Source organism: Pollicipes pollicipes, unplaced genomic scaffold, assembly GCF_011947565.3.
Source record: "Pollicipes pollicipes isolate AB1234 unplaced genomic scaffold, Ppol_2.1 Scaffold_6052;HRSCAF=7182_pilon_pilon_pilon, whole genome shotgun sequence".
NCBI classification, from domain to species: domain Eukaryota; kingdom Metazoa; phylum Arthropoda; class Thecostraca; order Pollicipedomorpha; family Pollicipedidae; genus Pollicipes; species Pollicipes pollicipes.
This window is the reverse complement of record NW_023596805.1, coordinates 17,917,318-17,941,774: the sequence shown is the minus strand read 5'-3', so window position 1 is coordinate 17,941,774 and position 24,457 is coordinate 17,917,318. Positions and strand designations below refer to the sequence as shown.

Sequence of the window (24,457 nt, the reverse complement as noted above, 5' to 3'; positions counted from 1 at the left end):
TACACTGGTGTCAACTACCGATTTTATATATTTTACATGTGTACAGCGAGCCTGAACTCTCCGCGGTTCTAAGAACTCAACATGCCGTCCGTCAAGACATCTAACTGCTACTTACATTGGGGATCATGGCGAGCTGATCTTTCCTGACGCAGCCGGGCGACTCGCGCACTTCCTGCCCCGATGCGCGCCTGAACAGCCGGCTCGCGCACCAGGTGTCTCGGATCGTGCGACTGCTTCGGAGCGGGCTGCGTGGAGCGCAAGGTATCGTGTGCCAGTGCGTCGCGTTCCTTCTTCAGATTGGTCGCTGAAAGACACAGCATCTCATGTACAAAATCATCGCAGTACTTTAGCACCAGCCGTGAGGTAACGCGAATTAGTGAAAAATGGTATCGGCCACTGGCAAATTCATGTGCCTCATGAAATCAAGAAAACGCAGAGCGTGTTCATGTCACTCGGAAGCCTTCTCATTCAGTGCAAAATGACAGACAACAAATGACTCCTCAAGCGATACCGTAGCTGTTTGTCAGAATGCGCAATCAGCTCTTGATAACTCCATGATGTCTTAACTTTTCGCATGCCTCACGATGAAATTCTACCAAATGTGTGATACTTATACCCAAAATGAGCTTCACTTGTTGTCACCTGTCGTCTTTTTAGTTACTTTTTAGTTATTGAGTTTTCGTGAACGCGGTGCCGGCGATGTGAAGGATTGTGATTCTGGCACGGTATCTCAGACCGCATGCCTCGTGAGCACATGGTTTTTGGCTCCATTTCTAGGGATAGCGCACAGGCAAGGATGTCGTCCCGCAACATAAACTTATCAACGTCCTCCTTTTTGACACAGGGGGAATACAATTTAGGCCTTTTGCGACGCTTAGAATAATGCACGAGGGCACGACAGCCTGTAACACGGTTTGGTTCCAAATTATTGACTCTCGATCGCGTGATGGCTTGGCCGGACCCGCGCCGGCTACCAAATTTACTCATGTGCTCAAGGGTGTCTTTTTGCACACTTTCGGAGGGGAGGGGGGAGGGACTATGTCCCCAAGCTGACTTGAGCACTTCAATAATCTTGTAATCCACCCGTAATGCATATTACCAACAAAATGAAATACCGGATCAGTGGAATGCAGGAAGCGCACTGAACTGCCCGCGCACTAGGCACCCAAATTACCGCAATCAATACCATCATGATATTGCGCCATTACCACCATCATGGCAATTTCAAATGCTGAGTAATTCTACAAGACAGTGATTTGGGAACCCATCGAATACTTTTTTCTCAATTTTCATTCTAGCACCAGTAACGCAAATCCAAGTGAACGAAACCCTAGCAGAAATAAGGATTTCGGGGTAGATTAGATCACTTTATTGGCTCAGGATCTGCACACAAGGTTAAGAAAGTGACATCCCTGTCTGTGCACATCTCATCTGCAAGCGTGGTCACCATCAACCTAGGCCATACTTAACTGAAGTCAGTCCAGGTCATGACATTGGTCACCGGTCGCGCACCAACCCCTTGCCTTGTCAGCGGGCTTTTTGTGCTGCGAGTTAGTTTCAGACCAGTTCTCGGAGGTCCTTGAAATCATATTTTCGTGCTGTATAGACGCCGCGGAACGGAGCTTGGTCCGAAATGAGATTGGCTGGTCCAAGTCCGTCAACGAGCAATTCGAGGATTGACCTCTTCAGTGTCTAATAAAATTGTGAGTGGGTCTTTATAGTCTTACATTTTACATTGTTACAGTTTTACAGTCACATTCTTGCGGTTTTTTATTTTCAATTTTTCAGTTTTTGTTTCTTTATATTTTACAGTTTTCCAGTGTTACATCTTTACCCGTAAGTTTTATGTGCACTTGCGTAGAACATTATGTATATAGATAAGACAGAGAGAATAACGTTATTCCTCGTAAAAAAAACAGAAGAATGGAAACACAGATACGATGACATTTCATCAACATACCTTTATCGAAACGAATATCAGTAGTCAATTCAAAGTGGCCCGCGGTTCATCCTACTTGATTTTTGCGGGTCTTCTTTATACAGCAAGCCACCGTTTTACAGGAAGCCAGCATTCAGGGGGTTAAGCGGGGAGCAATTGCCAGCCATTACTACGATGCAGTGCATATCTAACTAACAATTAGAATACGCGAAAAATACGCGTACATGAAAGCGGGTTCAAGTAAACAGGCATCAGGCATCACATTTCATTCAAACCTGCAAGCGATTTCAAGTCAACAGGCATAACGCATCACGCATCAATCGTACATGCAACGATTTTGATGAAAAAGACATTGCGCACCATGCGTCAGGCATCATTCATACATGTAAACGGTTTGAAGCCAGCATGAATCATGTGTGAAGGCACTGATGACCTTGGCATAACGGTCATGATGAGCCCTATACGTTAAGGTCCGTATGCAGACTTTTTATGAGAATAGATACACTTATTTTCCTGTCTGGATAGTCGTGTGCTCTGTAGATAACTTTGAGCTCTAAAAGGGGTGTAGGGTTGATGCCCCCATGGATCTCAGCTAAGCGTGTCTTGCCGAGAAATAGTCACTGAAAAGGGTGCTCCCCGTTTTGTTTTTAGCGTCTTGCAGGTATTCATTATATATGAAACGAATGAAGGACATGGATTCCCCGACATAGTCTATGCCCCTTCCGTGTTTTTCGCACAGTTGACACTTAATTTCGTCAACCACGTTTTTTTTGTGCAAACCACTTGAAACCCAGACTTGTATAAAACCTTACGCTTAAAACCCAGACTTGCATGTCATTAGCACGCGCTCGGGTGGGGGCACAAATTGACCCCCCAAATTATTTTTTCCGGAATGGTTACCGAACGGCGCGGCGCAGCCAAGCCAAACATTGTATAGCTGTGGGTGGAAAATTAAATAGCAGAACGTTTGGTCTAAAAAAGGTGTACCACCTGTTTAAGTACAGTAGGGATTGCTAAATGGGATGGTTTCTGGTGCCCATTTCAATTTTTTTTTGTTTATAACAAGAACCACCTTACATATCTTCCATGGACTTTTTAAATGTCAGAGAAGGCCACTGATCTACAATAACCGAGGTCAAGATTCGGTTTTTAGGAACATAATGCCTAGTGTTATTTATGTCGCTTATGAAAATGCAAAACTCAAAGCAGTCTTCTATAGTTGTGGTCACCATGACCTTCGAAAGGTCATGCAAGGTTACTGATTTGAAATGAGAATGTGACTTTTGATTAGAACAAATATCTAGGCTCTTGGAACACTTCGGAGATCAACATAGAGGTTGACATTGTTTGACCTCATTTGACCCGAAGGCTATAACCTATGAACCTCAAAATTTGATCTAAATGAGTTCACGTGCAGGCAAATACACCCTGTGAACTTGGCGTCTCTAACCCTCTTAGTTCCTGAGATCTCAGCGGGGTCAAATTGACCCCCACCCGAACGAAGTGTATCCAGCCGGCCACCCGGGCGCGTGTTGATGGAAGTCACTTATGCAAAAGTGGCATGTCATTTGTGCAAACCTGGGTTTCACGTGCTTCACACGTAAAAAACGTGGTTTACAAAACCAAGTATAAGCTGCGTGAAAAAAGTTGGAGCGACATAGTCCATGTCGGGGAGTCCATACTCTCTATTCGTGTGAGATATGATGAATACCTGCAAGCCGTTAAAAAAAAAACTGGGAACATCTCTTTCGGTGACAGCTTTTTGGCAAAACACGCTCAGACTAAAGTTTGCGGAAATGGGGGCCCTATACCTCTTTTAGAGTGTAAAGTCATCTACAGAGCACAGGACCATCCAAGCTGGAAAATAAGTGAATATATTCTTATAAAAAGTCGGCGAAGAGACCTTAACGTACAGGGCTCATCATGGCCCATTATGGCAAGGTGATAAGTGCATGGATGTGTGTGCGTGCTAGCTTAAAATCGTTTACATGTATGAATGATGTCTGACGCGTGATACGCGATGCTCGTTTAATTGAAGGCTTTTGCATGTTTGCTCGATGCGTGATGCGTCATGCCTCTTTACTTAAAATCGCTCCCATATTTAAATAATGCGTGATGCGCGATGCTTGTTTAATGGAAGCCGTTTGCATGCTTGCTTGATGCGTGATGCGTCATGCCTCTTTACTTAAAATCGCTCGCATATTTGAATGATACGTGATGCATGCCGCATGTTTATTTGAGATTGTTTCCGTGTACACGTGTTTTCGCGTATTCTGATTCTTAGATAAATATGCACTGTATCGTAGTAACGGCTGGCAATTGCTCCTTGTTTAATCCCCCTTAATATTGGTGACCTGTAAAAACCGTGGCTCACTGTTTAAGAAAACAACAACTCTGAAACATGAAGTAGAATTATCGGCAGGCAATGTTGAATTTACTAGTGGTATTCGTTACGTTCAAGGCATGTTGCCGAAATATCAACGCATCTATATCTCCACTGACGGCTTTTCTACGAGAAAGAAAGCTATTGCTACTATCTTATCTAAAGCCATAAACCATAGCGAACTCCGCTGCGGCGAGAACGTCCAATCAACTGCATCTCGTAGATAAACCCCTTCACTTTGATTTTGTTCTCTTGCTTTCCTTGAACGCGATCACTTTCTCTACTGATTCTTGGATTTTGGCACCAAATTCATTCCGATCCTTCTGTTCTGCCGTCAGCATTAAGAACAACCTTGTCGTCAGCTCGTGTCGGGTACGCCAGCGTGTGGCTTGACAATGGCCACTGGCGGAGAAAATGAAACGCTTCATACAGCTCAGCAGTCCAGAAAAGTGTACGGCCATTTGCGAGCTAGCCCGGCGAGCAGGTACAATGATATGAATTGGAGATATTGGGTACTGGATACTGGACTGGATGCTGGATGCTGAACTAAATACTGCAGTGGACATTGGACTGAAAATTGGACTAGATACTGGATTCTGGATACTGGATTCTGGACCGGATACTGGATACCAGATAATGGACTGGATATTGAGCTGGATATCGGGCTTAATATGTAACTGGATACTGAAAACTGAATACTGAATACTGAATACTGGATACTGGATACTGGATACTGGACCGCATACTGATGCTGCATACCGGATGCTGGGTACTGGACTGGATACTGGACTGGATACCGGACTGGATTCTGGACTGGATACTGAAAAAGATGCTGGGCTGGGCACTAGACTGAATACTGATGCTGGATACTGGACGTTGGATACTGGACTGGATGCTGGACACTTAACTTGAGACACTGGAAAGAGCTTCCCAAACTGTGTGAAAGCCGTACACGCCCCTTACCTCCCTCACGTTGCTGGAATTCCGGAGCTTTAAATACAGCAAATTTGATCCGGATTGATTGATCGCCCTCGGATGTGGTCTAGTGACCTAGATCTAACGGCTTTCGCATACTAATGCCGCACTTGTTGGACGGCGGCTTGAAACCTGCTCGGCTTAGCTTGTCCAGGCCAGAAGTGCAGCACAGAAGTTTCAAACTGACGACTGGCTGTCAGACTGTTAACTCCTGGGCTTGTCAGCAGCACATCACTCGCGTAAAAAGGTAAGCCTGCGATACCACCAAATACCCGACGGATCACCCCGTGCAGAAAGTAGGACGACTTGGCGCACCGACCAACTTCCATTTTGGATAGTTCCTTTTTCCAACGCGTAGAAACCGCACATCTCTTGCGATTACTTAGAAAGTTGCACGGGGCTTCGAACTAGCACAAGCACGAGATTTAGACCACCAAGCAGGTGTTTTTTTTTACTAGCTCCGCACCGGATGTTATTCGTCCTTGTCACTACATCGCCTATAGCATCCGATTGCGTCGTTTCCCTCCCGTCTTCGCTGTCTGGCGCCGCCCATGCGAATCTATCGCCAACGGCTTCCGAGTTCGCCTCCCCATCCCACCGCCTGGCGCCGCCCATGCGGAACTATTGCCAATGGCCTCCGAGTCCCCCACCCCGTCCCACCGTCTGGCGCCGCCCATGCGGAACTATTGCCAATGACCTCCGAGCTCCCCTCCCCGTCCCACCGTCTGGTGCCGCCCATGCGGAGCTATTGCCAACAGCCCCCGAGTCCCCCTCCCCGACCCGCAGACTGACGCCGCCTCTACCGGCCACCAACCAACAAGCTGAGCGTCGAGACTCACACCTGCCAAGTGATCGCTGGCGGTGCGACGGTCACAACCAGCTGCGCCGGCGACAGAGTTAACTCGACCTGTGACACGGTCTTGAGCGGGGTCCCGACAGCGCGTACGGTAGCGAACGGGTCACTGTGCTCTCCGTGTCACACGGCCTTAGATACGAGAGCTGCGAAATTGGGGAGAACAGTTCCACGCTGCCTTCCGGTAATTGTCACCCGAGGTCCGTTGCCTTTTCAACTACATTACATAGGACCCCTTTATATGAATTCTACTAAGTGGAAGTGCCTCTGTGAGCACGTTATCTGAATTTTTCTTGGCAACTCATTCGGTGTTATCAAGATGACTGCTAAAATCAGTGAAGGGCATGGTGGAAGACGAGGAATGCTTATGCAGGTAAGAGACAATACTATTGATATTGATATACTGAGAGCATCACTGCTTGAACTGGCAGGATATCTGAGCCTGGCCACCGGGGCGTCGATTTGTTTAGGCGATTGAGTGACCAAGCCAAGGACTCGACAACCTAACCCGCTCCTTCCCCCTCTCAAATGGGAAAAATCACAAGGCAGCGTGCACTTGTACAGTTTCACGATTACAGGTTACTGTGCCGGGTGCAATCTCTGGGGATGGCCAACTGAGTAAACAGATTGCAGTGTGTGCGCATTTCGAGGATAGAAGCATCGTTGCGCGACAAATGTTCAACTATCACGCCGTGCTTTTACCTTTTACGTAACACCAAATCACACCTTATGAGGCCCGAGCCGTACAGTAATATTTTGGTGATTGTGTAAAGGTGGAACATTCAAAAATGTTTATCAAGGTGTAAGAGCACACAAATGATGTGCATATGGCCGGGCCAGCAAAGCCACATCGAGGTTGTATAGTGACGCAAAGGTGGCAGGATACCATTGAGTCAATGAGAGGTAGGAAAATTGTGAGACATTGCCACCAGTGGCGACGTATCTGGGGGGGGGGGGGGGGCAGGAGAGGCAAAGCGCCACACCCATATTTCGCGGCGGGGCAGAGCTATCCCCCCCCCTAGTATATTTTTACGTAACCCAGAAGGGGATTTCGGATCTATCAAAATACTGACTTGTTTTGTTACAAAGCTAGGGGTACAGGAAACCTTCGGTTGGAAACGGTTAACCTTGAGTTTGGAAAGCAATTGTCTCAACTCCGGAGAAGGCCCATCTTAGACTGGAAAGTGAACCTTTCGATGCAGCATTTCGCCTTTGTTAGTTTCCGACACGAGAAAGGGCATTTCTGGCCTGGAAAGGGCCCATCATAGACTCGAAAGGGCCCATCTGTGACCGGGAAACGCCCATCGTAGACTTAGAGAGACCCCTTTGTCGTTATGGGGAGGGTCCATGGAAGGCTCAGACGGGCCCCTCTCACGTCTGGAAAGTGTCCATCTCAGTCCTGCCTCATATGTGTTAAGCCCGGCCGTATATTGAAAGGGGCCCTCTCTGAATCTACGAAGGACCTAAACCTGTGGGCCCTTTATATATCACTACGATGGGCCCTGCCTCACATCTTGAGGTAAAGAAGAGCCGGTCACAAATTAAAAATCGTCCATTTTACAACAGAAAACGGTTAGGTAAGTTGCGTACCTGGAAACAATCCATCCGTGATCAGTACAGGCCGACCGTGAGCTCAGGAATCGCCTCTTTTGAGTCCGGGACGGGCACATCGCAGACTCGGAATAGGAAATCAGGTTGGAAAGAGCTCCATGTTTGAGGAGAGACCCTCAATGCGATAAAATAAACGGACTGGCGCACAACTTACACAAATGTAGACTTAACTTTGTGAACGAGAGACCCCAATCCCGTCATAAACCCATATACACATGTACATGTACATGCACATAAAGGAGTAACTGACCGGATCAAAAGGGCCAGGGCTGCAGAGCTTCCCGAGTTTCAGTACAAACTTAGCTGCATAGGATGAACGGCCCTGGGCATGGCCAAGGGGCATGACCACCTGCCATGTGTGACCAATTCCCTGCCTCTTTATCAAATATACTCAATGCTCTTGGTCAAGAACAGTGCCCTTCTGGCATGATTTACCATTCTTGAAAGGGATTGTGACTGCCCAAAGCACATTGGGCCGTCACAGAAGCCCTAACTTCTAATGGACCTCCGGGTACACCAGGCCCCTGCAATGATGTTCCCAGGATTTCACCCAGGAAGGGGTGTAATTAGACAAAGGGTGCCAGGGGCACGGGCGGGGTAGCACAGAAGGCACGCGACCCCGCATAGATCTTGAGGAGGTCTTTGGAACCCTGGGGGTTGACGATCGGGGGCCTGGTTGGAGCGCCCAAAAACGGGCATGGGATCGTATCAAGGACTCCAGCCCGCTGGGCCGGGGCCCCGCAATTTCAGTCAGCGGACCTCTTGCGTCATTTGGTGCACCCTGAGGCAATGAGGGCCTCTATGTCCATTACAGATCTCCGATAACGAACAGTCCGCTCCGTGTCATTATAGGTAACGGCGGCAAATTTCACAAGCAGGGACATTGCTGGGGGCTATGATTGCACTGAATGCATCTTGCGTCGGTCGAGGGGGGGGGGGGGCTGAAGCAGTGTTGGGCCCTTTGTGTCTGTCAGTGGAACACAGCGCCTCGCAGGGGGATCATGTGTTGGCAGGAGCACGCGGGTCAGCCAGGAGCACATTTGCTGCGCAGTGCCAGAGATGGTGCCCCGATCGTCGGAGGGCCTCTTACGCTGGATGGGACATTCTGATAGCGAAAGGAGAAGCATAAGCCATATGAACGATAAAAATTAGGTTGCGATAACTTAAAATCATGTTACATTGCAATCAATTAATAAGTAATCACAAATTAACAATAAAAATGTCCAGCATGTTACAATGGAGGGACCCTGTGTCAGCCAGGGGTCTCACCATCGAAAAGGAGAAGGAGGGGTCAGGGGCTCCAGTAACCTGTGCCGTTTCCTCCAGGGGATTGACAAGTCAACTTGGTGTCCCTGTATTATTCATTGAGCCCTCTACGCCGATAAGGGATTATTTTACGCCTCACCTGCGTCGACCCAGAGGCAACTGTCGCGGTCAGAGAGCCTCCCCGTCATGAAGGGGACCGATAATTGGTGTATCCTTCTACGGGCCCATGGATCGGCCAGGGGCCCCGATCCCACTGTCGCCAGAAAGACAGTCGGCAGGCGGTAGCGACCCCGAAGTGAGACGGACATTGATTCCTCAGTCCCTGGCCGAGAAATATCATATACTCCGTACCTCTATCTACCAGTCCCTGCCTGGACAATGTAAGGACTGACCTTAATGCTCAACAGAATTAATTGATGCAGGGTAGGTAATTGCATAGGTCTAGCGAACCGATGCTTGCCTTGCGACGCACCTCCATTTTCGAATCAACTGCTTTAAAACATAGCTTCGAGCATCCCCGCTCTCAATCTGATCACGGGGATAGCGTAAGCACTCGTGATTATAAGCATCGCTTAAAATATCAAACCCTTTTTATATGACCGACGTTTGCTCTTTAACCACGTTTAACCAGTACCTCCTGATGAATTGAATAACAATAATTCAGCATAAAATATTTGGAATCATAATAAAGATTCCGCCATTACATTAGTAGCTCGTAGCGCTGTAAATGTTTGAAGTTAGTGTTCCACATTTGCACGGGGTTTTGAGCTGAAATAGCTATCTTCAAGATCATTCCGTGCAGTTTACAGCCCTGCCCTTGTTCAGATATAAGCCCCTTTAGTGTCTGAGCTAAATGCCCGCGAAGATGCGCAAGCTACTTTGGGTAGACGATTTCGTGTTCGTGGACACGATTTCCAGATATAAAGGTTGTCAATTGGCTCTCAATCAATGTTGTGCAAGGTTTGATGACGCAATCAAACGATGGTGTGCTGAGGAGCACACTTCATAAATAGAAAAACCGTGTTATCTAGGACAGTCGCTTCCACTTTGAAGTATACCAAATGTGTCGTGTCCCGGGTCGGGGGTGCTAGGAGGCTGCTGCAATCAGCTGGTATCGCCCGTATGGTTGCGGCCCTCCTCATGCGGCGATCAGCTGCTTAGCGGAGACGGTGCGGGTGAGGAAGCGGGGTCGGCTAAAGTTTCGAGAGTGATGGGCCACATCGGGTCGGTGACTTCCACGCGGTGACTCTGACCTAGGAGCCGGACGAGGCGACTGGTGTCTGAGTGGCTAGACTGCGTGATTGGAGTCTTTGTGCCGGTATGTTTGTATTGGTAGACTGAGGCGTGTAATATCATTCAGTGGTTAATGTTGTGTTAATAATGGTTGTCAGTATAAGAAACTAGCTGAACTGCAGAAAATGCTACACCAGCAATTATGATTGACATTCTGCACCACATTTGATCATTGCTTGAATATCTTCAATTGTGGAGCTTTCCCTGACCTAAGACCTAAAACCCTGTGATTTCTGAGCGACTCGCCCACCAAGACGTGCAGCTTATATCGTCCATGCTATTTCAAATGCTGCCTAGGCATCATTAAGGTGATGATGATGACATTCAATTCCCGACATTCCACTGTCCATGCGCCGTTCAAGGTCAAGCAAAATATGATTGTCGCATCGTCCCCATCCCGCGCTCGTTAGCACAATTTCTAGACATAGCAGCCGCCAGTTGGCTTTCAACCCATGTTGCGCAAGCTATGCAAGTTTTTAACACGACTTACGTGCTGTGCTACATAATGAAGAAGTTATTCATTCTTCCTAGTCATTGCGGAATTAAGACCTAGCATCACACAAATTAAGAAAGGCATTATAACCGACCATTTGAGTGCAAATAAGCACATTAAACTTACAGATAGCTGTGCAAGAGCACCACAAGAAAATGCAAAAACTTGAACAACTAACGATATGTCGCTCAGCAAACATCCAGCAACGCCATGGACTACCTCTCGGGCGATTGGAGAATTACAAGTGAGTGTTATACAAACGCTCCGTGATGCAATTAAGCAATGACGCACTGATGAACATATTCAGGGTTTGAAGACACCTTTTCCGTCACCAATGACACCTGGGACCATCCTAATTGTCGCCTGTAGCAGAGTTTTTCTAAAATCGTTGTAAAATAGCTTAAAATGTAATAAGTCAAAAAAGACCACTTCAATGCAATGCGACGTAACTATCAAGCATTTTGGTTACTGGAGTTCATTTGCACTAAAGTATTATTTGCCAGCCATAAACACTGAATGATCGTTGATGCTTAACTTATAAAATTATCAGATAAAGGCATACTTCACTTAACCAGCCAGCCTAAGGGTTCTCGCTTCTCTTCAGTTGGGAGAGGGGGGGGGGTTGTGCCTATTAACCAGGTATGTATCTTCCCACTTTAAGTGATCATTGTTATGCCTTATTTTCAGTTATCATAACTTGCTACCGTTCAACCCCCAACTTTGATTTTGAGAAACCGCAAATCCGCTCCCAGCTCCCAGCTCTGAAAAGAAAGTGCGCCAAATCTGGGGAGAAAACTGTTTCAAGTGCATTTCGGAGGCAGCCTCAGCCATCTTTTCTTCCCGCACCCCCACGCCTTCTCACCCCTACGTATTTTGCAAAACTGTATCCCTGTAGCCTTTCATTTACTGATTACATGGTTCTGCAAGCCCCTGAAAACAGCCCCTTTTACACTTAAAATATAACAACAGTTTTAAGCGGGCTCATTCCATCATATGTGATATTTGCTTCAAAATCTGCAGATGTGGAACATTTTCTTCAACCGTTGCTGGCATCAGTCTGAAAATTGTACAGTTGCAGCACGAATGAAGCCCTCTCGCTCTCCAGTCGGGCGAGTGGGTCGGCCATCAATCACTCCTTGATTCTGTGGAAGGGTGCTCAGAGGGTTGGCCACATCGATTACAAGGGCGAAACTCGTTTCGGACTACTGGTTTAGCGAGTGATTTAATGCACGAGGAGAAACGAACAGCGCCGGCAGTTTATTTGATGCAGTTTTTGGGTGCAGGATTTGTTCATCTAATTGACTTTTACGGTATTTACTAGAAGCTCTAACTTCTTTGTTTCAGTGGAAGGAGGCAAAAATGCAAGAAAGAGAGCCCTAAAATCCAGCGAACAGAATTCAGTGAGCCATTGTTTAGGGGTGGGACTGTTGGATCTATAGCCCTTCGGTAATTTAGATGCCCCCTCTCCGGTCAAGACGGCTGTGCGCACACAAACATATCACTCAAATAGTTTCGTTTAAGGCCTTCCTTGCGTGCTGTCGTTTTGCCGGGGTGGTGACCCACAGACGTCAGAGGGGCGTCACAACGCTTGAGGGGCCCACTGAGTTTTTTTGTGAGTTTGAAAACGTTTGAAAACGTGACGGTTTTGGGTTTGATGTTTGAGGTTTGATAAGATGACACGTTGTTTGCCCATTGTCAAATTATCAAATTGTTTCCAAATTATCGAACGGGGACCCCCATTTGATAATTCGATTCGGCGCCAGTGATTGTCAATGCTAAAATGAACAGAATAGCTTTTCGCCTTGCCGGCGACCTATCTTAGAACCACTTAGGAACTGGGATCACATTTCTGCAGCCTTCTTAGCATGTTGCGTGCAAATGTGACTAATAGGAAGACAGCTATGTAATTATTGAGAAAATAAGTAGACAGAACGGACAAAGTGGATGTCCCAGTAAAGGGAAATCAAATACATGGATGCGCTCGGCAGCCAGGTATTATGCCGACAAGTTTGTCAATAACTGAACGTTTTCTGCCACTTGTATCCAAGATCTGCACAATGTGCAACGATTATGAGTATTTTGTTCGAAATGAAAACACACTTCCATGACAGAATTGGACGCACTGTTAATAGAAGCACTGGCATATTTGTACATTTCATGGTGGCACGGACAAAACTCAGTCGCGTTTTTAAGGTTAACACTCATGTGGCATAACTTTCATTGCTATACACGATATCAGCTCTACACCTTTAAATTTATACCCATTGATGTAAAACATTTGAGACAGACATATGGTGACATCCCCTTTACAACTTAGCAATATAACACAAGTTACTCTCGTGGGTTCATTGCTAGCTGTAGCCAATACATGCATAATGTGGAAAGTTCGAAAACTGTGTACAGAAAGGCGCGAATAAAAATGGTTGTAGCAGTAAAAAACATCAGAGTTGATTTGAAATAATTGCACGTTAATTGCCGTTTGCACGTTGCACAGCATACAGCTGCAACGTTTAAATAGCGTGTAAAATTGATATAAAGCAAGGACATATTTAACACCAGTGAAAATCACAGGGACAATCTGCAAGGTCATGAGGGGGAAATCTTTAATTCGTAACATATTACACCAAAGCAGTTTGCAGCCAGCGCTGGACTTACAGTTAGCTCACAGCTAAGTTCATTGATGGTCGCTCACTACCAGTCCAAGCCAACATCTATTTTGCGTGAAACGCTCACAAATTGGTCTGCATTTTAAACTAAAATGGCTAAAACGATATCCTGTGCAACGGCAAGAATAGTGAGTGTGGCTGTAGAGAAATGTGAGACGTGCTAAATATTCAATTGTACAACGTTTTCATGGTACATGGGCATATTTTATCCCGGAAAATCATGCACTTTTTGTCCGTGTAAAACTAGTGCGTTTGGTCTTTCCGCGAATTTTTCTAAGTCCCTGCGTCCAAGTGTGTATGTTTCTATTCTATAACGCGTATTCTGAGAAGAAAAACACTGTGTTCTGTCAACGCTGGCTGGTATTTGGTGTCCTATTTACATTTTCACATTTCGACTATGTGGGCAAAGTCTGTGACCGAAAACTCATTCAAAGCACGTTTTACTAAACGACGCCAACTGTGTAATTTTAAGCAGGTTATTTTATTAGGTAGAACATTGTATTCCATTTCAAGCAGTGACACATTTACAGATGGTATGTGAAGATGAGTACATTATGTTGAATTCTGCACATGTAGGACAACATGTGCCGCATTTTGTTACATCAGGCTGACATTCTGAGTCCTTCACCTGCGAGACCGAGCGAAAACAGGCAGAAAGGTCCTTTAATACTTGATTAGTTCCAATCTTTCAAAACAACAGACAAAGCATAGCATCCCTCCGCTTTTTATATGCCATCAGCCCTTAACTGATTCATACGTGGCTATCACAATGGAGCTTATCCAATGGCCTAATTCTGGATGCATTTGAAGCCACGACACGCGGTGGGGCCTCAAAATTGTTATCTAACCGTTCAGGTGTGGAACAAATGGCGTATACACCTTTGCTAGCACTTACATAGATCACGTTAATATCGAACAGTAGTCTTCAAAGTTTTCTATACCAATTTATTTTCAGCGTGCTGATTCCCGGACCCAGAAGGTCAGCACATTTCTTGCCTATACCAAAAACAGATTTGACACAGCAACGTCTTTCCTATAATCAAGGGAAGCATCGCGTTATTTGTCACGTGACTTTGATCGTATTGGTCGTCAGCGTTGGCCACTTGCGATACTAGGAAATGACCTATGACCAGCGGACTATGGGATCAGGATTTTCCGCACAGTTTCAGTTTGTCTCGGTTGCGCTATTATTTGTCATATGTACAGGCCATTTCCGTCCCGCTAATTCGTGCCATTCTGCTTTCCCTAATAGAGTTGCATTGGCACCCATACAGCGCGTGCAACCAGCGATGCATGGCCCTAAAAATAAGACCAGCTACAAAGTTCAGATTGCAATATCTTAGTCCTTGCAAGTTAATGACAGGTCAACATTGCAGCACAGCGGGCTTTTGCGGGCCAGCTCACGAGCTGGCCGGGTCAGGTCTGGCTGAGGGCTGATATTTTGGAATAAGCTGCGTCTTAAGTCCACATCACCGCGGGTTTTGAGTGGTGGTGGCCAAACAACAACGCTCATGGGCAGCGTGAATATAATTCTTGAACACACTCCGACTCGTATGAAACGCACATATATTTATCAGATGTACAGATAACGTTTCTTCGGGCAAAAAAGGGACCACGGATTCATATCTTGCTTTATGCCCCGCTTTCATTGTCTATAATCCTGTTCCATGCTACTTTGTCGTTAAACAACGCAGCGCATATAGCGTCTCAAGAACGCATCGTACGTGGCTCCACACCCAAGGTGAATATGCACATGGTTCGAAACAAGCAGGTCGGAATCGAGATAGGCACGGACCAAGTACGGCCCATCTGGCACATTTTGCGCAAGAAAGCCGGCTTCAGCAGACAATAAACTCACCACACTTGCCACTAGCTCGCCCCACCTGCGGCGGCACGACCACAAGCTTGTTATGATATAGGTCTCCCGGCGCCGGGTCCGGTGATCCGTCAGGTCAGCTGACTGGTCACCAGCTGACTAGCACCCAAGCCCATCGGGGATGGTTAACCTAGACGCCCGCGTGTGCGCATCGCTGTTGTGTCGTAATAGACAAATCGAGCCGAGAACCAGCCGGTGAGGAAAAAAACATGGCGCGGTCCTGTAGCATAATCGGTTGTGTGCGTGAGACAAATTCCAAGGCCTAGTGACATACATGGAGCCGTGCTGGACCGCTCGCGACAGCGATGAGCGGCGGCGAGCAGCCCGAGCGCTTGGCGCCGCTCGTGATGCAGCAGTCTGGGCAGGCGGCGCAGCGGGAGGAGCGGCTCACCCCCGTGCTGGAGCGGGTGCTGGCCAGCCAGGGGCGGCCGCCAGCCGCGCGGAGCGACACGGCCGAGGCCGAGAGCGGGCAGCCCGCTCAGGCCGACGCCGCCGCGCCGGCGCCGAACGCCATCTCGGCGCCACACCTGACCCGGCCGCGTCTCCCAAGGACTTGGGCTCGTGGGGCCAGAAGTTCACCGACTTCTGTCTCCTGACCCGTCTGGAGACGCCGCCAGTCGTAGAACGGAAGGCGGCCCTGATGTCGCTGCTCGACGACGGGTGGACACGGACGCTGCGGTACAGCCTCCAGATCTTTCCAGACGTCGACTTGGCGGCCATCTTCGTCACGATGGAAGCCCATTTGCGCGGTCAGCGCAGTCTCACCCGGGGCTGACCGCCGGGACTTAAGTTCGCGTTCTCAAGAACCCGATCAGGTGTTCGGCGATTCTCTGTCGTCATCAAGGAGATCGCTGCTCATTGTACTTTTGTGTCGCGTGTTTGGACAACCAGAGCTGTGACAGAACCGTGGTCGGTACATAGACGCGGTGGCGCTGAAGCGCATGCTTCACGAGCCAAAGCTGACGCCACAGATGGCGGAGGACATTTGTCGCGCGTGGGAGTCGGCGAGCGCGAGCAGAACTGCAGCCCGCGGCGGGCCGACTGCTGTGGCTCGAGTGTCCGCTTGGGGGATGTATCGTGTCATGCGGCCGTGCTACCGGTCACTTCGCGGCGGCGCGCGCCGCCCAATCGCCCACTAGCGCAGCCCGGGGCGGCGGTAGTCGCTGGCAGGGCTTTAGGTCACGTGACTACGCGGCCGGTGACCGGTCGCCCGGCCGACGTGGGTGAAGGTCACACCGCACGAGAGGTGCGGGGCGTGGTGCGGCGCCAACAAGTGCAGCCGGTGAATGATCGGGGATGCCGATGTCCACGTGGATCAGCTGACCGCGCGGCCCACGCCACAGGTGGAGGTGACGCTCCCCCACCTAGCAGGCCCTACGGCGGTGCTACGCACACCAGCTGCCGGGGCGGAAGCCACGTTGAGGGACGCTGAGATGGCTGCATCTGTAGGCGTCACGGCGAGCTGGATGAGCCCCGTGAGTGACGAGACTGGGTTCTCGTCCGCTGGATGCACGTCCTGCACCTCACCTGCGGCGCGACCTCGACCCTTCGGGAACTCTCTCTCTCTCAGAGATCCCGCATCCAGAGAACTTCACTGACTTGTGGTCGTTCTTGGGACTTTCCAGTCATCTGGCTGGCCTCTCGGCGGACATCGCCAGCGCAGCACAGCCTCTCCGGGATCTGCTAAAGCGGCACACCATCTGTAGATGGACCGTACAGCACGAAGAGGCGCTTCAGGACGCTAAAGACGAGCTGGTTGCGCCGCCCGTTCTGGCGTTCTTTGACTGGCGGGTGCCCACCATGCTCCAGACGGACTCTGCACGAATCTGTGGTCTGGGTTATGCCTTGCAGTAGAGTTACGGAGATACGTGGAACTTGATCCAGTCCAGCTGTCCAGATGTCCAGTCCAATCGGTCCCCGTTCCTCACCGACACCGAGTCACACTACGCGGTATTGGAGTTGGAGTGCCTGGTCTGGCTGTGGACTCTCCACAAGTACCATATATTTGTGGCCGGCCTGCACAGTTCAATCTCGTGAATCGCCAACCGCTTGTCCCGATCCTGAATTCGAAGAGACTATCTGAGATCGACAATCCTCGTCTCTATGGGATGCGGGAGGAAATGTCGAACTACAGCTTCCCTGCCGTGTGGCGTAAGGGGGTGACGGAGGGCGTCCGTGTCGCACTGCATCCCGGATGCTCTGTCACTCTCTCCGGCCTGCGACCCGGCGTCGGGAGAAGAGGTCGCGGAGGTGACGGACGTGCTACACGACTGCTGCGCTGCCAGGCGCTGCTCCGCGCGCTGCCGTGGTCACTGCTCGGAACGCGGCCTCTGAAGATGGCGCTCGGATCGCGCCGCTTCAAGACTGGACTCTGGATTCGGCCCTGAGCGGCCACTTCACGAGATCCCGAGTACTGAGCCCTCTGTAGTGTCATCACGACGGAATTCACCAAGCAACGACGCGAAGAAAAATCAGTTCCACGGCACTGCTGGGGAGTCCGTGCTATGCTGGTGACGACGGTCTCTTCGTCTATGGAGCGCAGCTCATGACTGCGGCCATTCTACACCACGAGGTCCTCGTCCGTCTCCACACCGCCCACCAGAGAATGCAGTGGACCAAGCGCCGTGCACGACTCAGGGTGTGCTGGCCGGGGATGGTCTCAGACATCTGCGACATTGTCTCATCGTGTCAGAGTTGCAGAAAGCTCGCCGCCAGCCATAACTACGAAGGGCTGTGGTAAGAAGACAACCTCCCGAACCACGTTTTTGAGCCGGCAGACTTTTTCATGCCACCAGCCGGACGTTCCTCGTTGGCGTGAACGGGCTGCCGGGCTAGCTGTATGTGACGGTCTGCCCCCGGACGGCCTCAGCAGACCACCTGGTCAAGCAGCTGCGCCAGCTGAGCTCCCAGGCGGACGTGCCCGTCCTGCTGCCCCCGGACAGCCTCAGCAGACCACCTGGTCAAGCAGCTGCGCCAGCTGTGCTCCCAGGCGGGCGCGCCCGTTCTGCTGCGCACGGACGGCCTCAGCAGACCACCTGGTCAAGCAGCTGCGCCAGCTGAGCTCCCAGGCGGGCGCGCCCGTCGTGCTGCGCACAGACGGCGGACCGCAGCTCACCACTCCAGTGTTTCAAACTCCGCCTCTTGGGTTGCAGGCATGTCGCTGTCGATATATTTTCATGGAGTTATACCCAGGCTTGGGGCTCACTGCCTGTTGCCTTTCCCCTTGCTCAAAATTGCCCAATCAGCATCGAGCCGGGCGGCTGTCTACCCAGTATCTGGGCGCTTCAGGCTTGATAATGAGCTGGGCAGGTTAGATGTCTGTGTTCAGCGTCAGAGGGCAGCAAAATAGCGCAAGTAAACTGCGCGCGGTACCGCCGGAAAGCCAGGGTTTTGATAGCATGAATCCATATTTACATCCTACACACCCTACTGGATGACTTTGGGAGCGCTGTTTCATACATTCCGCGCTCCGGCGGTTCCTGGATCGGTGGGGAGTACGCCACGAGAGGTCGTCCCCGCGACACCCCAGGTCCAACGGACATTCCGAGGCTGCCGTATCGATGTGCAGAACATGGAGACCGCCGCTGGGACCGCACCGGCGTCGTCGTCGGCATGGGACAGCGACGGACGTATTTAGTGAAGCTGCCAAATGGTCGCATTTACTGGCGGACCAGGCGGTCCCTGAGACCACATCACTCGACACCGGCCGCCGGTCACTCCCGGCGAGGCCCGGAGACCGTCCGCCCGACGGCGCTCAGGCGACTCCTGAGACCACACCACTCGACACTGGCCAGCGGCGTGGAGGCGCGGCCGCCGGTCACTCCCGGCGAGGTCCGGAGACCGCCCGCCCGACGACGCTCATTTCAAAGTTCGCCGAACTTGGCCGTTTTTAGCCCAGACTGACTGGAGCCCGATACCATACCTGCCATGACGACAGTGTGCTTGGACTTACTTCAACTTGTACGGTATGGCGCATTGTTATGCGTCGCGCGCTTTTACATATGTCGCTGACGTAGAACGCTGAAAAAACATACTATGAACGCTGCCAATATATCTTTTCATGAATGATTGCAAAATTATCATTTTCATTGACACCAACTTCCCAGCAACGCAGTTCAGCTGCCGATTCAGAAATATGCGGTTCTCGACGAGTGCTCTGCTTTGATTCGTGCGGAGTTCTCATAGTGACAGTAATCGACCTGCACTATGCAAGGAGCTACTAGTTAAAAGACGTTTTAACCAAACATTGTTAACTGGCAACCAAACATGAACCAAACCGGTCGCATGCATATTGGTACCAATGTGGATGATCAACGTTTGGAAGTGTGCTTGTAACCACCAGTGAACAGGTTAAGCGCTAAATTACATTAAAAAGCAATGCACCCGAGTACGGAAAATAACTCGAATATGTGGGATGCATTGTTAAAAGATTTAATAGCAAAAAACGTTTACGGATGCAGCTCTGCGATCGGAGCTCATGCTAAGCAGTGTTTATTGTCATCCTTGCTCCACCCATCCGATCGTGCCATTCCTGGCCAGTAACACAATTTTGCGGCGAAATTAAGTGCCGCAATGCTCGGTATGGTTCATTCTGTCCTCTGACAATTACCTGGCGTTTTACGCGGCTGTTGCTATCGATCGCAGGCAAAACCTATAAATAACAACAAATCGCCCCTTTTCTTACGTTGCGTCCTTGACTCATGCATCTACTATACACTCATAAGCCGTTAAGGCAAAACAAAAATTAAATCAAACCACACTGCACAGTAAAAACTTGTACCTTGGTGCTTTTTGTCGAGGGCAGAAAAGGACAACACTGCTACAAAATAGGTGTCATAGTACTGAATTATCAAACTCCTACATCCTCATACCCGATACATGGCGCAATGTTAAGGACTGCACGAAACACAGGCAGCCCGACCGGAAGACTGCGATGACCCATATTAAATATTTGGTTAGAACATTACCCACGACCAACATCAGGCACCACGAGCACCGGACGTATCTCACGAACGTCCCGAGTCACGAGTGTTCGGGTTCTCGCGTCCTTTCGCCCAATACAGGGTATGGCCAGGAGCTGCCCAAAGGGCAGGCAGCTAAGCCGAGAGGTTTCCATAACCCGCAAGACTACGAGGAAAAAAATTTGCTGACGGAAATCGGTTCTCATCATATCCGATATCGAGCCAATTCTTAACGTGCGCTACCTTAAAGGGAACGTTCCACAGCTGAAGATAATGAGGTAGGCATCAGATATGATGGGAAAAGCCTACTGTAACTATTGGTAAGCCTTCAAGGCTGAAAAACGACGCTAAGTAGCACAATTTCAAAGTTTGTAAAAATGCGCCCCATTACGCCATTGTTTGATGGCGTCATGGATTGGTTTTGTGACGAGAGCAAAAGCCGGCAGCATCTGGCAGCCAGACCTGAAGAATACCTCCAAACACACGAAATTTGACGCCAACCGGCCATTCTGGTCGTGGGGGTTGTGTCGAGTGGCGGCTTAGTGGGTAGTTTGTTTGTTGATTTTTTGTCTTGGTGCTGGCCGTAAGAACTTTGGTGGACTGTTTGACATGCACGACGTAGTGATCGCCAGCTTTTATGGCAGATTATTAATATCAAAGCACTATATGCTGCGCTGTTGCTGTTGCTGCTATGCTGTTGATGGTTTTGTCAATACTGTATTGTCAGCCCGTCCTTGCCTGCAGTGTTGTAGTCCTGACATTGGTATCATGTGCTGTGCACAGTAGCTATTTTCTTTATTGTTTGTTGCTAAAAATGCGGTGTCATGCGAAAATTAATTAACTTGTAACGTTGCTATGAATTGATTGCCAACGCATTGCTATTTCTGTGGTACAAATGGTAAAAATATAGAAAATTGTCCCATTCACGACGAATATCGCACATGCCGAAAGTGCTCACGCTTACGTTCGCGACACGCATTCAGCAGCGAAATCTTGCTAACAGCCAATCATCTTCCGCGCATTGTATCATACGCGCCGCATCATCGCTTTTGCGAATGTATCAGAAGCCATGTGTTTTGCCCAAAAACAGAAAACAGCGTGTGGTATGACCGTGATCGCATAACGTTTCTATGACGTTATTAATGCTGCGACGATTTTGAAAAAGGCTCCCAATAAACATTTCGCACTTGCGCGGGCGTGTAAATCAGGAACGAGAGTGTTTTGGGTGTTAAAAAGCATCACCGTGAACTGCATCAAAAGGTCCTCAAAATGGCTATTTTAATTCAAAACCCCATACAAATATGGAACATTCCCTTAAACGACGCTGCCCAAGCCTGGTCCTATGATGGCGTTTGTGTGCTTAGCCTCGGACAAAGATTGCGAATGAGATATTTCATGCACGAAACACAAAGCCTAGAAGTCGTGTCCGCCAGAATTAGCATCTTGGAGACGCACATTCACGAAAAACGCACACAGGAATACGGCAATACATTGCAGATCGGCACGCAGGATGGAGCATGATGCAACGAAATCCAAGCGGTTAATAATTTTTAAGGCGACAGCTTAATGCAACGCAGATTTCAAAATTTCAAAATTGTACGTTGCTAAAATCCCTATGCACAAAACATGTTTGTATTATATTCATGCTCGTGCAAACCTAAATGTTTCTTAACTTCACCTTGCTTGTTCCAAATCATCGGTCTAATATGATAACTTTTCATCATTAAAGACAGCTGCTTGCAGCTACCTAAAAAGCACACCTTCTGTGTAGGTTCTTAACCACTTTCTGATGTTTCCAGATGTTGCACAGAGCCTTCGTGAAAGCGTTAAATGTGCCGTTCCGTTTCCTGATTTGTCTCCCTGTTTCCGGCAGATTATCACGACCGCTTCATTCTCCATGACCCATTTCAACATGGCGGCGGCGGTGGCGTTCAGCGGCGTCTTCACGGAGCAGCTGACCTCCGAGGACGCCGACCTGGCGCTGACCGTGTCGCAGGTCTCGTGGATTGCGTCCGTCTTCAACATCGGCTCCGTGGTAGGCTTCATCACGTCCAGCTACGTCAACCCGCTGCTGGGCACGGTACGCCTGGTCCAGATCTTCTCGCCACTGGTGGCCGCCGGGTGGATGCTGATGGCGTTCGGCGGCAGCTTCTGGGTTATCCTGGCTGGCCGGGTGCTGGTCGGCGTATCCGTTGGAGTCTGCCTCGGGCCCACCGTCACCCACGTCGGCGAGATCTCGTCAGTGAACGTGCGCGGTTTTCTGACCACCTCACTCATCGTGAACGGCTGCTTCGGCATCACATGCACCTATCTCTTCGGGTGGCTGCTGGGCTGGCGACATTCATGTCTGGTCATCGGCATCGGCCCAATGGCACTGCAGTTCCTGACGTCACTGATGTTTCCACGTTCGGCCAGATGGCTTGTCTCCAAGGGACATCCGCTGGAGGAGGCGGAGCGATCTCTGCGCTTCTACCATGGCCAGAGCTATGACGTCGACAAGCAGATTGAGGAAATCAAGCAGTCGCTAGGCAACGCGCACAAGCATGACGCGACACTGCTGCAGGTGCTGTGTCTGCTCAAGCACCGGCACAACCTCATACCGTTTCTCTTGATTCTCGGCCTGTACTTATGCTTTGTATTCTCTGGTGGCCTGACAGCCACCTCATTTGCGCCGGTTGTCTTTAAAGACGTGGGAGGCTTCAGTAACCCTTACATAGGCTCGATCTTGTTAGGGGTCGTCCGAACAATAACCACCGTCCTCCTCGGCATCATCATGGAGCGTGTCGGACGAAATACGCTGCTGATGATAAACGGACTGGTCGGGGCGGCCGCCTGCCTCGTTTGCGGCTGCTACTTCTACTATAGCGAGGAGCTAGTCGACTACGGCTGGATCGCACTGGTCTCCATTCTCGCCATCGTCTGCTCCATGTCCGCCGGCATCAGTCCCCTGATGAACGTTATGTTCTCAGAGCTGCTGCCCAATGCTATCCGCGCCGAGCTGGGCGGTGTGTGCTTGCTCTTCTTTGGCACGGCCAATTTTGTCATGGTGTATTCGTTCCCGTTGGTTGTCTCCAGCCTCGGTATGTACGGAGTATTCTGGTTTTTCACGGCCATGCACTTAATGATGTTTTTATTTGCGAAGTTTTTCTTGCCAGACACGGGAGGGAAATCTATAGAGGAAATACAAATGATGTTTGTGAAACATGTCGTAAACGCAGCAAGTGGACCGGTGCACATCCATGTGGAAGAAAGAAGAGGAAGTCTCAGTGCTGAAACGCTCGATTCCAATTGTTACGACGGCCCTGCGACACCGTACACGCCAGACGTGGAAACGTGAAAGGCGTCGTGGGCCTGACAAACGCCTGCATTATGCGACTCTGTAAGTGTTTGAATACAAAAGTATCTACCAGAATGCAACTGATTTTTTAATAAGCAATGTTCGCTCTCTGGAGTAGGCCATGGGCTGAGCCGCGGTGAAATATCCGCACTTATCCTGGGAATTTAGCCCCAGTGCACCACGGATTTCATGCATGGAAGAGTAATCATGATTTGCGGAATGGATCGCAATCTCTCCGAAACGCCCGCCCCGAAGAACGCTTTTGGTTGAACTCTCCGTGGGTGTTTTTTTTCACATGGAGAAACAAATTTGCTCAAGGCCAGTCTTGGAAGTCTGAGTATTGGTACAGGCAAGAAACATTAACTCGCTCCTACATACCCATTGCAACGCATAGGGATCTTTCTCATGGGGATCACGATTTCTGTGTAAGATCGTGGAGGCAGTCTTGAAAGCTAGAACCGATTTCAAAGTGCTTTACGAGATGAGATCATATGGCAACGATGCTGAAAACCTATTTCCTGTACTTCAAATGGTCAATGAGTAGCCCGCATGGAGAAATCCCAGCCGCTGATCTCTACGATCTCTGTCTGCGCGGACGGCCCGCCGTGCTCACACTGAACGATGGTGGTGTCTCTGTCTTCCTGTCTACCTGAAGCTCTAGAACCTCACGGGCTTCGGCTGCAGTCGCGTCCGATGTGTACGGATGCCATCCGTTTGGAAAGCCTGTGGAGTGAGGGTCCACCGCTGATGACAGCCGCGGCTCCTCCGCTCGTCCGGATGGTTCCGCCGCGCTCACGCCAAGTG

At 49.5% G+C, this 24,457-nt stretch overlaps 1 protein-coding gene across 2 annotated transcripts; it reads left to right on the top strand.

The window, feature by feature from the left end:
* The first annotated feature begins 6,151 nt into the window (after positions 1-6,151).
* On the top strand, positions 6,152-23,696 carry LOC119104560 (facilitated trehalose transporter Tret1). 2 transcript variants are annotated; one of them, XM_037228281.1, is made up of 3 exons: positions 10,239-10,345; positions 10,942-11,057; positions 22,190-23,696. In XM_037228281.1, exons 2-3 carry the CDS (start codon positions 10,995-10,997, stop codon positions 23,651-23,653), a joined length of 1,527 nt encoding a protein of 508 aa, XP_037084176.1. In that variant the 5' UTR covers positions 10,239-10,345; positions 10,942-10,994; the 3' UTR covers positions 23,654-23,696. The 2 variants fall into 2 exon arrangements, with proteins under 2 accessions (XP_037084177.1, XP_037084176.1); XM_037228282.1 differs by lacking the exons at positions 10,239-10,345; positions 10,942-11,057 and adding an exon at positions 6,152-6,523.
* Positions 23,697-24,457: the final 761 nt, after the last annotated feature.

Bases quoted from the DNA above. Each gene is read 5' to 3' on its own strand.
- LOC119104560 (XM_037228281.1), top strand. From the start codon at position 10,995: ATGTCGCTCAGCAAACATCCAGCAACGCCATGGACTACCTCTCGGGCG. The intron at 11,058-22,189 runs GTGAGTGTTATA...TGTTTCCGGCAG, and splicing joins GGGCGATTGGAGAATTACAA to ATTATCACGACCGCTTCATT.